The sequence below is a fragment of the Mauremys mutica genome, chromosome 2, assembly GCF_020497125.1.
Source record: "Mauremys mutica isolate MM-2020 ecotype Southern chromosome 2, ASM2049712v1, whole genome shotgun sequence".
NCBI classification, from domain to species: domain Eukaryota; kingdom Metazoa; phylum Chordata; order Testudines; family Geoemydidae; genus Mauremys; species Mauremys mutica.
In genome coordinates, this window is record NC_059073.1 from 147,147,619 (window position 1) to 147,160,525 (window position 12,907).

The 12,907-nt window shown below is 62.2% G+C and overlaps 1 protein-coding gene across 5 annotated transcripts; it reads left to right on the forward strand.

The window, feature by feature from the left end:
* Nucleotides 1-2,651: 2,651 nt before the first annotated feature.
* On the forward strand, nt 2,652-11,760 carry SH2D6 (SH2 domain containing 6). 5 transcript variants are annotated; one of them, XM_045003140.1, is made up of 13 exons: nt 2,652-3,826; nt 3,957-4,009; nt 4,947-5,028; nt 5,504-5,587; nt 6,199-6,227; nt 6,991-7,042; nt 7,172-7,247; nt 7,749-7,779; nt 7,909-7,933; nt 8,455-8,504; nt 8,855-8,938; nt 9,409-9,562; nt 9,837-11,760. In XM_045003140.1, exons 1-13 carry the CDS (start codon nt 3,742-3,744, stop codon nt 10,109-10,111), a joined length of 1,080 nt encoding a protein of 359 aa, XP_044859075.1. In that variant the 5' UTR covers nt 2,652-3,741; the 3' UTR covers nt 10,112-11,760. The 5 variants fall into 5 exon arrangements, with proteins under 5 accessions (XP_044859075.1, XP_044859076.1, XP_044859078.1 ...); XM_045003141.1 differs by having other exon boundaries at nt 9,404-9,562; nt 9,837-10,094; XM_045003143.1 differs by lacking the exon at nt 8,855-8,938 and having other exon boundaries at nt 9,404-9,562; nt 9,837-10,094.
* Nucleotides 11,761-12,907: the final 1,147 nt, after the last annotated feature.

Consider the following 12,907-nt stretch of genomic DNA (forward strand, 5'->3'; position numbering starts at 1 on the left):
CAGACTCTCACAATAGGCCCAAGGTATACTGTGTTCCTCAAGGACAAGGACAGTTATTACCACGTCCGACCTGCCTCCCTAAGGAGGTGTCGGCCTTTTATATCTACCAGGATATCTTCCTTCCGGTCTTCTTTACGAAGCCACTCTCTTTGCAAGGAGAGCAACGGTTGCCCTCCTTCGACATCTGTAGGGCGTCCGCAATCTATATCTTGCGGACAGAGCCCTCTCGTAACGCCCCCACAACCTTCATCGTACCGGCATACCGGACGAAGGGCATACCTGTCTCCTCCTAGAGGATTTCATCTTCAATGACGTTGTGCATGTGCACCTCTTCTGTTTTGGCCCATGTTCCATAGAGCCACCTTGCTGCACATTCCGCCAGGGCTCACGCTTCTCAGCTGCCTTCCTGGCTCGCATACCCTTTAGGGGGATGTGTTGTGCACCTACCTGGTCCTCGGTCCACACCTTTGCCTCATTGGTCCCGGAGTCCAGAGCTGTTGCAGCTTCTGGCTTAGCGGTTGCGTTCTGCAACATCTAACTCCGACCCCACCGCCTATGTAAGGCTTGGGAATCACCTAACTGGAATGCATAGGAGCAATCACTCGAAGAAGAAAAGACGGTTACTCACCGTAGTAACTGTTGTTCTTCGAGATGTGTTGCTCCTATCCATTCCAGACCCGCCCTCCTTCCCCACTGTCGGAGTAGCCGGCAAGAAGGAACTGAGGAGCGGACGGGCTGGCTGGGGTATATATCCTGCGCTATAGCGGCACCACTCCAGGGGGCGCCCAGCCGGCCCGCCGGAGTTGCTAGGGTAAAAATCTTCCGGAGAGCCGTGCACGCGCAGCGCGCACACCTAACTGGAATGGATAGGAGCAACACATCTCGAAGAACAACAGTTACTACGGTGAGTAACCGTCTTTTCCTACCCTTTGTTTCCTATCTTTTAACCAGTTACCAATCCATGAGAGGACCTTCCCTCTTATCCCATGACAGCTTACTTTGCGTAAGAGCCTTTGGGAGGGACCTTGTCAAAGGCTTTCTGAAAATCTAAGTACACTATATCCACTGGATCCCCCTTGTCCGCATGCTTGTTAACCCCCTCAAAGAATTCTAGTAGATTGGTGAGGCATGATTTCCCTTTACAAAAAACATGTTGACTTTTCCCCAACAAATTATGTTCATTGATGTGTCTGACAATTTTGTTCTTTACTATAGTTTCAACCAGTTTGCCCGGTACTGAAGTCAGGCTTCCCGGCCTGTAATTGCCAGAATCACCTCTGGAGCCATTTTTAAAAATTGGCTGATTTAAATGATAGGTTACAAACTACAGTTAAAAGCGACAAAGAGCCCTGTGGCACCTTATAGACTAACAGACATATTGGAGCATAAGCTTTCGTGGGTGAATACCCACTTCGTAAGGCAGTCCCTACGTAAAAGGATAAATGGACACAAGTCCGATATTAGGAATGGCAATATACAAAAACCTGTAAGAGAACACTTCAGTCTCCCTGGGCACACAATAGCAGATTTAAAGGTAGCCATCCTGCAGCAAAATACTTCAGGACCAGACATCAAAGAGAAACTGCTGAACTTCAGTTCATTTGCAAATTTGACACCATCAGCTCAGGATTAAACAAAGACTGTGAATGGCTAGCCAGCTACAAAAGCAGTTTCTCCTCCCTTGGTCTTCACACCTCAACTGCTAGAAGAGGGCCTCATCCTCCCTGATTGAACTGACCTCGTTATCTCTAGACTGATTCTTGCCTGCATATTTATACCTGCCTCTGGAAATTTCCACTACATGTGTCTGACCAAGTGGGCATTCACCCCCGAAAGCTCATGCTCCAATATGTCTGTTAGTCTATAAGGTGCCACAGGACTCTTTGTCGCTTTTTACAGATCCAGACTGTCAGGGTTCCTTCCCCACTCTGAACTCTAGGGTAGGGAAGTGGGGACCCGCATGAAAACCCCCTAAGCTTATTTCTACTATCTTAGGTTAAAACCTGGTACGCTGCCACCACCAAATAATTTAACAAGAAACAGGGAAAGGACCACTTGGAGTTCCTCTTCCCCCAAAATATCCCCCCAAGCCCTTACACCCCCTTTCCTGGGGAGGCTTGAGAATAATATCCTAACCAATTGGTACAAAGTGATCAAAGACCCAAACCCCTGGGTCTTTGGACAATGGAAAAATCAGTCAGGTTCTTAAAAAAGGGATTTTATTAAAAGAAAAGGAAAAAATCATCTCTGTAAAATCAGGATGGAAAATAACTTTACAGGTAATCAGATTCAAAGAGCCCAGAGGAACCCCCTCTAGCCTTAGTTTCAAAGTTACAGCAAAACAGTGATACCTCCCTCTAGCAAAGGGAACATTCACAAGTTGAGAAAAACAAAGATAAAACTAACACACCTTGCCTTGCTGTTACAAGTTTGAAATGTGAGAGACTGGTTCAGAAAGATTTGGAGAACATGGATTGATGTCCGTTCCCTCTTAGTCCCAAGAGCGAACACCACCCAAAACAGTCAGCCAGGTTACCTGAGCTTCTTAACCCTTGACAAGTAAAAGGATTTTGGTGCCTCTGGCCAGGGGGGATTTTATAGTATTGTATACAGGAGGGTTGTTACCCTTCCCTTCATAGTTATGACACAAACTAACATGGCTACCCCTCTGATACTTGAAACTATAGTTAGTAGTTCTGCAATTTCACATTTGAGTTCCTTCAGAACTCTTGGGTGACACCATCTGGTGAATACCATAAGAAATACAAATAAATTTGCAGTCTAAATTCTACAAACTAAGCAGGATTAGAATCAAGCAGCCTCTCGCCCTAACAGATGTTACAGGCTGCTCACAGTTCTCAATACACAGGCTGGATTCCCTTTCAGCCTGGGCCCCATCTCCCCAGTTCAAAGTCTTTGTCCTCCAGACGATCTTCCAGCTGTTGAGATGGGGGAGGGGAGAGGCCTCTTTGACACTTTCATCCAGCCAGGATCTTTCTAGCAGCTGTGCCGTGGGGTCAGGCAGCCCCCATAGGTACCTGCCCTCTCCGAGGAGCCTCTGGGAGAAGGGATTGTTCCTGATGGGCTGGCAACATCTGTCTGGCCGGTGATGGCTGCTCAGGTCAGCTGTGGGCCTCTCATCACCTCACAACATATTTCAGTAACACACAGAGCAATACAATGCGAGTACACGCACTTCAACAGGATGCTAATGTTCAACAGACCAAGGCTTTTTAAATGACGCCTCACAAGGCCCTCACATCACAACGGTGAATCTGGGGTTCCAGATGCTCCTGCGGGGTACAGAGTGTCACGGAGGGAGGCTTGAGGGGTGGGGCAGGTCCACAGATGTCCAGGCAGAGCCACTGACAGCCCTGTGTGTGTTGCAGAGAGCTGGGAGCATGCGGTAAGTATGGCCCAGCCACAACCCCGCCCCCACCCAGCCACAGCCCCACCCACTGCTCCCTGCCCCACCCCACAGGCTACACCCATAGCCATAGCCCCACCCATTGCTCCTCACCCCACCCACTTCTCCCCTACCCTACCTAGACACAGCCCCACCCACTGCATCCCCCTACCCTGACCCCACACTGCTCCCTGCCCCACCCCACCCTATACACCCTGCCCACTGCATCCCCCAGCCATTGCTCTGTCCCCTTCCCCTGCCCCAGGGCAGCACCCACCTGCCCCCATCCCACTCTGCAGGGCCCCAGTGCAGCAGAGGAGTCCGAGGACGGGGACATGTACGAGGCGCCCCCCTGTGAGAGCCAGGCCTGGAAGGTGGCTCCAGCCAGGAGGCAGGAGAACACGGACGGCACCTACCTCGGTAACGGGGGGCAGGAGAATGGGAGGCTGGCAATGGGGGAGGGGAGAGGAGGGGGGGCAGAGTTGGGGGGGTTGGAAGGTTGGGGGCAGTGAGGCCTCCAGGGCCAATCTCACCCTGTCCCTGCCTCCAGATCACGCCACTGCCCGGCGCTGCTCAGAGCCCTTCGCCCTCCTGCCGGCCAAGGTGAGTGACCGCCCGCAGCCCACACCGAGCTCCCTGCACCCCCAATCCCCCTCCCCCAACACTGAGACCCCCTGCACCCCCAATCCCCCACCCCAACAGCGAGACCCCTGCACCCCAATCCCGCACCCCACACCAAGACGCCTTCACCCCCAATCCCCCTCCCCTAACACCGATCCCCCTGCACCTGCAATCCTGCACCGCACACCAAGCCCCCAGTTCTCTTCCCCCACAATGAGCCCCCCCCACACCCCCAATTCCCTTCCCCATGCCCCCTCCCCCCATGCTGATCTTCCTTCACCCAGACTGAGCCCCCACATCACCAACTTGCTCCCCCATCCCCAGTGCTGAGCCCCCCCAGCCAGCACCCCGATGCCCCCTGCCTGGGAGAGTTACAGTGTGAACAGCCAGGGAGCACCTCTGCCCCTAAAAGTCTTGGGCCCCAGGAAGTCTCGCAGCCCCCTATTGCCCCCCCCCCAAGCACCCTGTGGCCACCCTCAGTGGATGTGATGACATGGCACCATGTGGCCAGCTCTGTTCCAGGAGAGCCCAGAGAGCCCCATATCCCATCTTTGCCACCATTTCCCCACGCAGCCGGCCTCCAAAGCTGGGAGCTCGGGGGTTGGGCCCAGGAGTTACTCAGGGAGGTGTGTGTATGTGTGGGGGGTTTGGAGACCACGGGCAGGGCCGGCTCCAGACCCCAGCGCGCCAAGCGCGCGTTTGGGGCGGCATTTTGCCGGCAGGGCGGCAGGCAGCTCTGGCGGACCTTCCGCAGTCATGCCTGCGGGAGGTCCACCGGAGCCGCGGGACCAGCGCACCCTCCGCAGGCATGTCTGCAAGAGGTCCCCTGGCCGCCCTGCTTGGGGCGGCCAAATTCCTAGAGCCGCCCCTGACCACAGGGAGCCTGGCTGGCTGGTAACCAGCCCATTGTAACCCACAGTTCCTGTCAAAGCTCAGCCTGGTGCCTGGCACAGACGCTGGCAATGGAGAGGAGATGCCCCAGGGCCTGGCCTGCGGGAAAGGTGAGGGGCTGCGGGGGGCGGAGAGGAGAGGGGGCTGCTCCCTTCCCCACAGACACCGAGTCCCCCCAGCCTGGGAGCCTGGCAGAGCCGCTTGGAGCCTCCCCCGGGCCCATGCAGGCTGGCTTTGGCCCAGGGCTGGGGCGGCCTGGCTCCCTGTCCACTTTTGGGGTCCCCACTTGCCCCCGGCCTGTGGAGGAGGGGATCTCCTTGCCCGGGGCAGTGATCGCCATGGTGACAGGTGGGCTTGCCGATGGTTGCAGTTACCGTGGTGACTGGGTGGGCAGAGGTGCTGGGGTAGCCGTGTTGGGCCCATCGGGGATGTGGGGGGGCAGCGTCCTGGGGGCTGAGTCTTGGGCTGGGCCCTGCTGCAGTCCCTGGGGCCCCTTGGGCTCCCCACACGCCCGGCTTGGCCACGCAGCCTCTCGCCCCGGCTGGCCCCTGGCACCCAGAGCTGAGCCGCCTCCTTCCCTTACAGGTCAGGACAGAACCCGGGCGAAACTCCCTCCAGCTCCCGGCCCGAGGCCCCTGTCGATGCCTGCCGGCCCCGCTGCACCCCGGGGTATGTGGGGGGTCCTACCCTCCCGGGGGCTGGGCACTGCAGGGGCGGGAAGGTTTGGGAGGTGGGGGGAGTTTCTGGGGGAGGACTGGAGCATCTGGGGGGGCTTGTCCCTGGGGGCTGGCGAGGGGCTCCTCACAACCCCCCAAGGCCTTTCCTGGGGGCCCCCAGATGGGGTCCCTCTGTTCTCCTCAGTCCTGCTTGGGCTCCGGATGCTTCTGCCCACCCCATAACCCCATCCAATTCCCCATCTGCCCCAATCTCTGCCCCCAGCCTGTCCCCATCCCTCCCAATCTCTGCCCCCCGGCTTGTCTCCCTCCTCCCCAATCCCTGCCCCTGGCTTGTCCCCACACCCAATCTCTGCCCCCCAGCCTGTCCCCCTCCCCCCCAATCTCTACCCGCCCCCAGGCCTATCCCTATGGATGTGCCCCACCCTGGGGGGTGTGAGGTAGCCAGTGGGTGGGGGATGCAGCTCCAGTCACATGGTTTAGTGTCTCAGGGCCCCCCCTGGACTCCAGGGGTGACCCCCCTCCTTTCAGGGGGGATGGGGATGGGGCTGGCTTGGGGGGGAATTAGCCTCTGCTGCTCACTTCACCTTGTTCCTGCACCCACAGATCCCGGACCGACCTCGTCGGACGACAAGGTACCCGCACACATACACACCTTGCCCTGATGGGTGCCAGGACAGGGACCCCAGGGCACTCCCTGCCCCCCACACACCCTGCCCCAGAGGGTGGTGGGACAGGGGCCGCAGGGCACTCCCTGCCTTCACCCACCTAGATGATCCCTCTGGAAGCATGTCCACTATGGGGGGCTGCAGAGAGCCTGCCCCCCTGTGCACCTTACTTCCCTCTGCTGAGTGGAGTCAGAGCTGCTTCGTGTGTGTCAGAGCCCCCGTGCTGCTGACAGCTGATGGGGATTCCCTGTGTGTGGGAGCAGGGTCCAGCCTGGCAGGGGTGCAGAGATGGCCGGGGACTGGGTCACGTATCTGCACTCACCTCTCTGATCCCCAGGCAGCTCCGGGCGACACCAACTGACCCACCGTGCCTGCACCCAGCGAGTCAGTTCCGCCTCCTCATGCCACTGATGGGGAAACTGAGGCATGGAGAGAGGCAGGGACGCCACTCAGGGAGTCAGCAGCGGAGCTGGCAATAGAGCCCAGGAGTCCTGGCTCCCAGGCCCCTGCTCTAACCACTAGACCCCCCCTCTCCTCCCCTCCCAGGCCCTAGTTTCAGCAACAAGGCCCTACATCCATGGTGAGAGGGGAGAGTGTTCCTGTGGCCCTGCCCGTGGCTTGACCCGCTGCGGACCATGGGTATGGGGCACCCAGCGGGTGTCTGGCAGGTTGGGGGCCGGGGCTCTGGGCCCCACCCCCCAGTGATTCGGGGTGTCTCTTCCCTTCCCAGGAGGGACCCCCAGAGGAGGAGATTTACCTGGTGTGTGAGCCGCCGAGCCCACGTGAGTTCCTGCCTCCTCCCCTGCTCCAGCCCCCTGGGGGCGCAAGACCCTGCTCCAGCCAGGACTCCTGACACCCAGGCACTGAGAAGGGGCCCCCGCCCCACCTGACGCTTGTCTGCTTCCTTCCAGCTCACTGCAGGACGACTTGCGCCCCGAGGCCCCCGCTCGGCCAGGTGCCCCCGCCACGGCTCCCAAAGCTGTCCAAGTGAGTGCCCCCTGTGCAGGGCCAGCCTGGCCCCCAGCCAAGCCCCAGGGAGCAGGTCAGGGACCCCAAGCGCCTGCCTGCCCGCCCCATCCGTGAAGAGTCCATTCCAGAGGCGCAGGGATCTGGCTCCCAGCCCTTCCCCGTTCCCCCTCTCCCTCCCCCGGCCTGGGGGATCCAGCTCCCAGCCCTGCCCTGTTCCCACCCCGGCCCCCCGGACCTGCCCCGTTCCCCTCCCCAGCCCCGGGGATCCGGCTCCTGGCCCTGCCCCGTTCCCACCCCAGCCCCGGGGATCCGGCTCCTGGCCCTGCCCCATTCCCACCCCGGCCCGGGGCATCTGGCTCCTGGCCCTCCCCTGTTCCTGCCTGGCCCAGCTGCCCCTGCCTGGTGAAGCAGGTTCCCCAACTTGGGCCCTGGAGCTGCCAGTGTCACGGCCCAGACGCAGGCCAAGCCCTGGGTGCAAATTGCGGTGCGGGACCCTGATGCTCCTGGTCTCTCCAACAGGCCGAAGATCGCCCTGCCTGGGGCCCACCACGTGAGTGCAGGGGCTGGGGGAGGGATGGGGGCTGGGGTGTTGTGGGGTGAATGGGGTGGGGAGGGCTGGGGGGCAGGGATAGCTCCCCCCCCCACTGCACTGAAGGTGCCTTCTGCTCTCTCTTTGCAGAGCCTGGCTGATTCCTCCCCCGAAGGTGAGTGCCCCACAAAACTCTGCTGATGCCCCTCACTCCGGACCCACAGCCCCTGCTAGCCCAGCCCTGGTCTCCCTCCCACTCCCAGCTGTGCTGGTGCCCCTCACTCCCGACCCTCAGCCCCTGTTATCACAGCCCTGGGCAGAAGCACCAGTGGTCTCTCCCCATCTGGGTGTGGCCTGTTTGCGGTCCCTTGGTGCTGGGGAAGATGCGAGCGAGCTGAGGGACTGAACGGGAAAGGCCCCTGCCAGGCCCCGGGAGCTGGTGGAGGGTCAGGGAGTGAGGGTGAGGCTGGAAGCTGGTGGGGGTCAGGCCTGTGATCTCCCTACGTCCTGGCTGAGTGTTGGTGACTATGGTGCCCTCCCAGGGCTGGGCCTGTGGGGGATAAAGGACCCGCTACTGCTGCCAGCCAAGGGAGCTCCCCTCCGGCTCATGGAAGAGGCCTGGGAGCAAGGTGCCCATGGCCCGGCAGGACGTCTGCCTTGTCTCCTCTTAACCCCTTGGTGTCCTGCCTCTTTCAGCCTCGAGCAAAGCCCCAGCCTGGCCCAGGGGCAGTGGCTCCCCGGTGGAGGTAAGCGCCCGCCCTGCCTGTGGGCTCGCTGTGCCTGGGGGGGCGAAAGGGGTGGCACTTTCCTTCCAGAGTAGCCAGCACAGCCTCTGTGAGGGGCTCGTCCCGGGGGGGGGGGCAGAGCAGAGGTCTGAGAACTCTCCCTTCCCCACCCTCACCATGGTGGTCCCTGCTTCACCCCCCAGTCCCACCCCACCCCACAGGCAGCCAGGTGCATTCTGGGAAGATTCACCTTGAGAGTGCCCGGTGTTGCTATGGGGGAGGATACCAGGCCAGGTCCCTTGGATTGGGGGGAGGGATTCTGACACATCCCCCCCACCCAGCTGCTCTCACGTCTCCCCTCTGCTCCCCAGGATCCTGGCATGCAGGACCAGGCCTGGTACGCAGGGAACTGTGACCGGCATGTGGCAGAGAGCGTGCTGCAGGGGGTCAATAAGGTACCAGCTGCACCTGCCAGGCGAGGGCGAGCGCAGGGCCTGGCCCTGGGAGCCAGGACTCCTGGGTTCTCTCCCAGCATGGGGAGTGGAGCGAGGTCAAGTGGTTAAGGGAGGGGGATGGGAAGCCAGGAATCCTGGGTTCTCTCCCAGCTCGGGGAGGGAAGCAGGGTCGAGTGGTTGGGGGGCGCTGGGAGCCAGGACTCCTTGGTTCTCTCCCAGCTCTGCTGCTGACTCTGACTGTGAGCGGGTCAGTCCCCAGCTGTCCCATGGGGTCGGGGAGAGGGGACAGAGGGGAAAGGCTGGGCCCAGAGCCCGTCCCTGGGGCTGTAGGGAACCTGTCGTGGTTCCTCCTGCACCCAGGAGCTGCCCCAGGTCTGTGGCAGGTGGGGCCTGGGCAGGCCTGGCAGCCTCTCCCATGCCAGGCCGGGTCCCCCCGCAGTGCTGAGCAGCCCCCCTCTGCCCCAGGACAGCGCGTTCATGGTGCGCCAGAGCTCGAGGCAGGGCTGGAACCAGCCATTCACCTTGGCCGTGCTGTACAAGGGCCACGTCTACAACATCCCCATCCGCTACGTGGAGAGCAGCCGCCAGTACGCGCTGGGCAAGGACGGGAAGAGCCGCGAGGAGGTGGGTGCCCGGGAGGGCGGGGGGGGGGCATGGAGCCCCAGGGGGGCATCTTCTCTGGGAGCCCTGGGAATGGGGGGACCCCTGGGAAAGCTGCTGGTCGCCCCTGCTGCTCGCTCAGGCCGGAGGGGCCAGGCCAGGGCGCCCCATGGGCAGCTGGGCGCGAGTGGGACTCAGCAGGGTGCACCCAGCCCTGGGACCGGTGCCCCGGGGAGGGTCGGGCTGGTCCCACTGCCCCCAGCCGCTCTCTGCTGCCATCTCCCCTTTTCTCCCCCAGCGGTTCGACAGCGTGGCCGGCATCATCCAGCACTACCGCGAGCACCCCCTGGTGCTGATCGAGGGCAGCTCCGCCTCCAGGGCGCACACCTGCCTGCTCTTCCCCGTCAAGCCCTGAGGGCCGGGGACAGGCTGGGGGCCCGGCTGCAGCCACCCCCCAGCTCTGCCCTGTGGGACGCGAGGCTCTCTGCACTGGCCGCTCTGGGGCGGACAGCAGGGGGTGCCAGCGCTGCAGGAGTCCTCCGTGCTGGGCCGTGCAGCCCCCTCAGGGGATAGGGCTTGGGGGGCTGGGAGCTCCCCCCTTTCCGCTGCAGCAACTCCTGCTTTCCCCTCTGGTGGGGGCCCTGCTGGGGTGGGGTGTTCGGAGCCGTTGGGTTGCTCTGGGTCTCGCTTGGCCTGTTGCTCACGGTGGGATCTCCAAGCCCACAGGGCTCGCCCATGTCAGTAACCGGGGGGACGCACCTGGGGTCGCCTCCTGGAGCCTGTTTGCTGCCCTCGGCCCCCCGGGTCGCGGGCTGGGACCTTTCCAGAGCTTTCCGCTCTGTGCCTGGGACTCCCCGGCCTTGGCCTCGCCCCAGCAGCTAATCCAGACAAGTGTGGGGGAGGGGGAGACTGGCTGCATCAGGTGCTGGGCTGGGACCCAGGGGGCTGCTGGGTTCAATTCCTGCCACTTCCCCGCTCGGTGCCTCAGTTTCCCTTTCCAGCATTGTCTAGTTAGCCCCGCCCACAGACAGCTCCAAGCCCGAGTCCTGGTCTGTGGCTGCGCAGCGCCCAGCACAACAGGGCCCTGAGCTCATTCTGCAGGGGTCCAGGCCGTGCCCAGCACTATGGGCTCCCTTTGGACCTCCAGGCCTTAGCCCTAGGATTGAAGGATACAGGCCTGACTGTCAGCCCCTGCCGGCCTGAGCCCCGCCCCCCCGCCCGCTCTGCCCCCCCCCCATGCTCAGTGAGTTGCAGATGGGGCCACGGCTGGATGCTCCGAGCGGGGCTGAGTGCCGGGGAGCTGGGCCGTGGGCACTGATAGAAGACCCTTGGCCCAGCCCTGTGGCTCCTGGGTCGGGGGGGGGCAGGTGAGGTCAGAAAGCCCAGGAGAGCTGGGCCCAGGCAGGTTGTGGAGGGGAGACCTGCAGGGAGCGGAGTGGGGGGCTCAATAGGGGGCAGTCAGGGCTGGGCAGAGGGAACCCCTCCCCCCCCCACTCACTGACCCATCGGAGTCCCAGTCATCAGAGTCCGTGATGAGCAACAAGGGGGGGGGTGCAGCAGCCCCTTCTCTGCGGACAATGCCCCCCCCGCCATTCCTGGGCTCATGGCCAGTCCCCCCCCACACCCCGTTCCTGGGCTCGCGGCCAGCAGGAGAGGGGCTGGGGAGAGGGGCTGGGGCAGCCCCACGCAATGCCTCATAGAGACCACCAGGGGCCCTCGGCGTCCAGGAGCTGGATGTCCCTGGCCCCAGCTCCTTCCCCTGGCCACAGATAGCCCCCGGGCCCTGCCTCTGGATCCAGCATCTCCCCCCCGCCCCGGAGCCCATTCCCTGCCCCCTCATCTTGCCTGGGGGCATTAGTGGAGGCCCTGTCCCCGCCAACCTGCATGGTGCCCACCAGGCTTCCCACTGCTGGGCAAGGCCCCTAGAGCCTGGGACAGGGAGATGCAGCGGGGCAGGGCCCCCTGGCAGGCCCCAGCCAGCTCTGGGGGAGCCTGGGGGACCCGCTGCCTTGGGGGCCTTCCTCTCGTCTTGGGCTGAGCCAGGAACCCTGCAATGCCCATGGGGCAGCAGCGCCCCCAGGTCCTCTCTGCACCCCCTGCCCCCGGCATCAGCCTCTGGCCCCTGGCAGCACTTGTGGGAGGATTCTCTGCAGCTTGAGGTCTTCAAACCACAATTTGAGGACTTCAATAACTCAGACATAGGTTAGGGGTTTGTTATTGAAGTGGATGGGTGAGATTCTGCAGCCTGCGTTGTGCAGGAGGTCAGACTAGATGATCACAATGGTCCCTTCTGACCTTAAAGTCTATGAGTCTATGAGCACCTGCCCCCTAGCACCACACTGGGGGCAGTGCAGACGGTGTGGGGAAAACGCCCCCTACTGGCTGCATGTCGGTGGAGTGGAGTCGGTTCGTACACCCTCCCCAGAGGTGGCTGCATGTGGGGGCACTGGCGCATGCCCCCCTCCCCGGCTGGCTGTGCAGCACGTGGAAAGCACTTGGCTCGAAGGGAGCCTGAGCAGCCCATCCCGCCAGGGGTGGGGGGCAGGGAAGCCCGCCAGGCCCCTGACTGGGGGCTGCAGCCGAGCCAAGCACATGCCATGGGGGGCAGCCAGAGCCTGGCCGGGGCTGAGCGTCGGTGGAGACAAACCGTGCCAGGAGTGCCAGGGCCTTTCCCCTCCAGGACACGCCCAGGCCAATAGGGTAGGATGAGCACTGAACAGACCCACCCTGCGACTGTTCACACCCGCACAGCAACACTGTCCATACACCCCCCTGTGACTGTTCACCCCCACAGCAACACTGTCCATGCACCCCTGCGACTGGTCACACCCCCACAGCGACACTGGCCATGCACCCCTGCGACTGTTTACACCTCCACAGCGACACTGGCCATGCACCCCTGCGACTGTTCACACTCCCACAGCGACACTGGCCATGCACCCCTGCGACTGGTCACACCCCCACAGCGACACTGGCCATGCACCCCACGACTGTTCACCCCCACAGCGACACTGGCCATGTACCCCTGCGACTGTTCACACCCCCACAGCGACACTGGCCATGCACCCCTGCGACTGGTCACACCCCCACAGCAACACTGTCCATGCACCCCACGACTGTTCACCCCCACAGCGACACTGGCCATGCACCCCTGCGACTGGTCACACCCCCACAGCGAGACAGTCCATACACCCCCTGTGACTGTTCACCCCCACAGCAACACTGTCCATGCACCCCTGCGACTGTTCACACCCCCACAGCGACACTGGCCATGCACCCCTGCGACTGGTCACACCCCCACAGCGACACTGGCCATGCACCCCACGACTGTTCACCCCCACAGCGACACTGGCCATGTACCCCTGCGAC

Excerpts from the sequence above, each read along its gene's own strand:
- SH2D6 (XM_045003140.1), top strand. The coding sequence starts at position 3,742 with ATGTACGAGGCGCCCCCCTGTGAGAGCCAGGCCTGGAAGGTGGCTCCA. Across the intron at positions 7,248-7,748 it reads CGGCTCCCAAAGCTGTCCAA|GCCGAAGATCGCCCTGCCTG; the intron begins GTGAGTGCCCCC and ends TCTCTCCAACAG. Across the intron at positions 9,563-9,836 it reads ACGGGAAGAGCCGCGAGGAG|CGGTTCGACAGCGTGGCCGG; the intron begins GTGGGTGCCCGG and ends TTTCTCCCCCAG.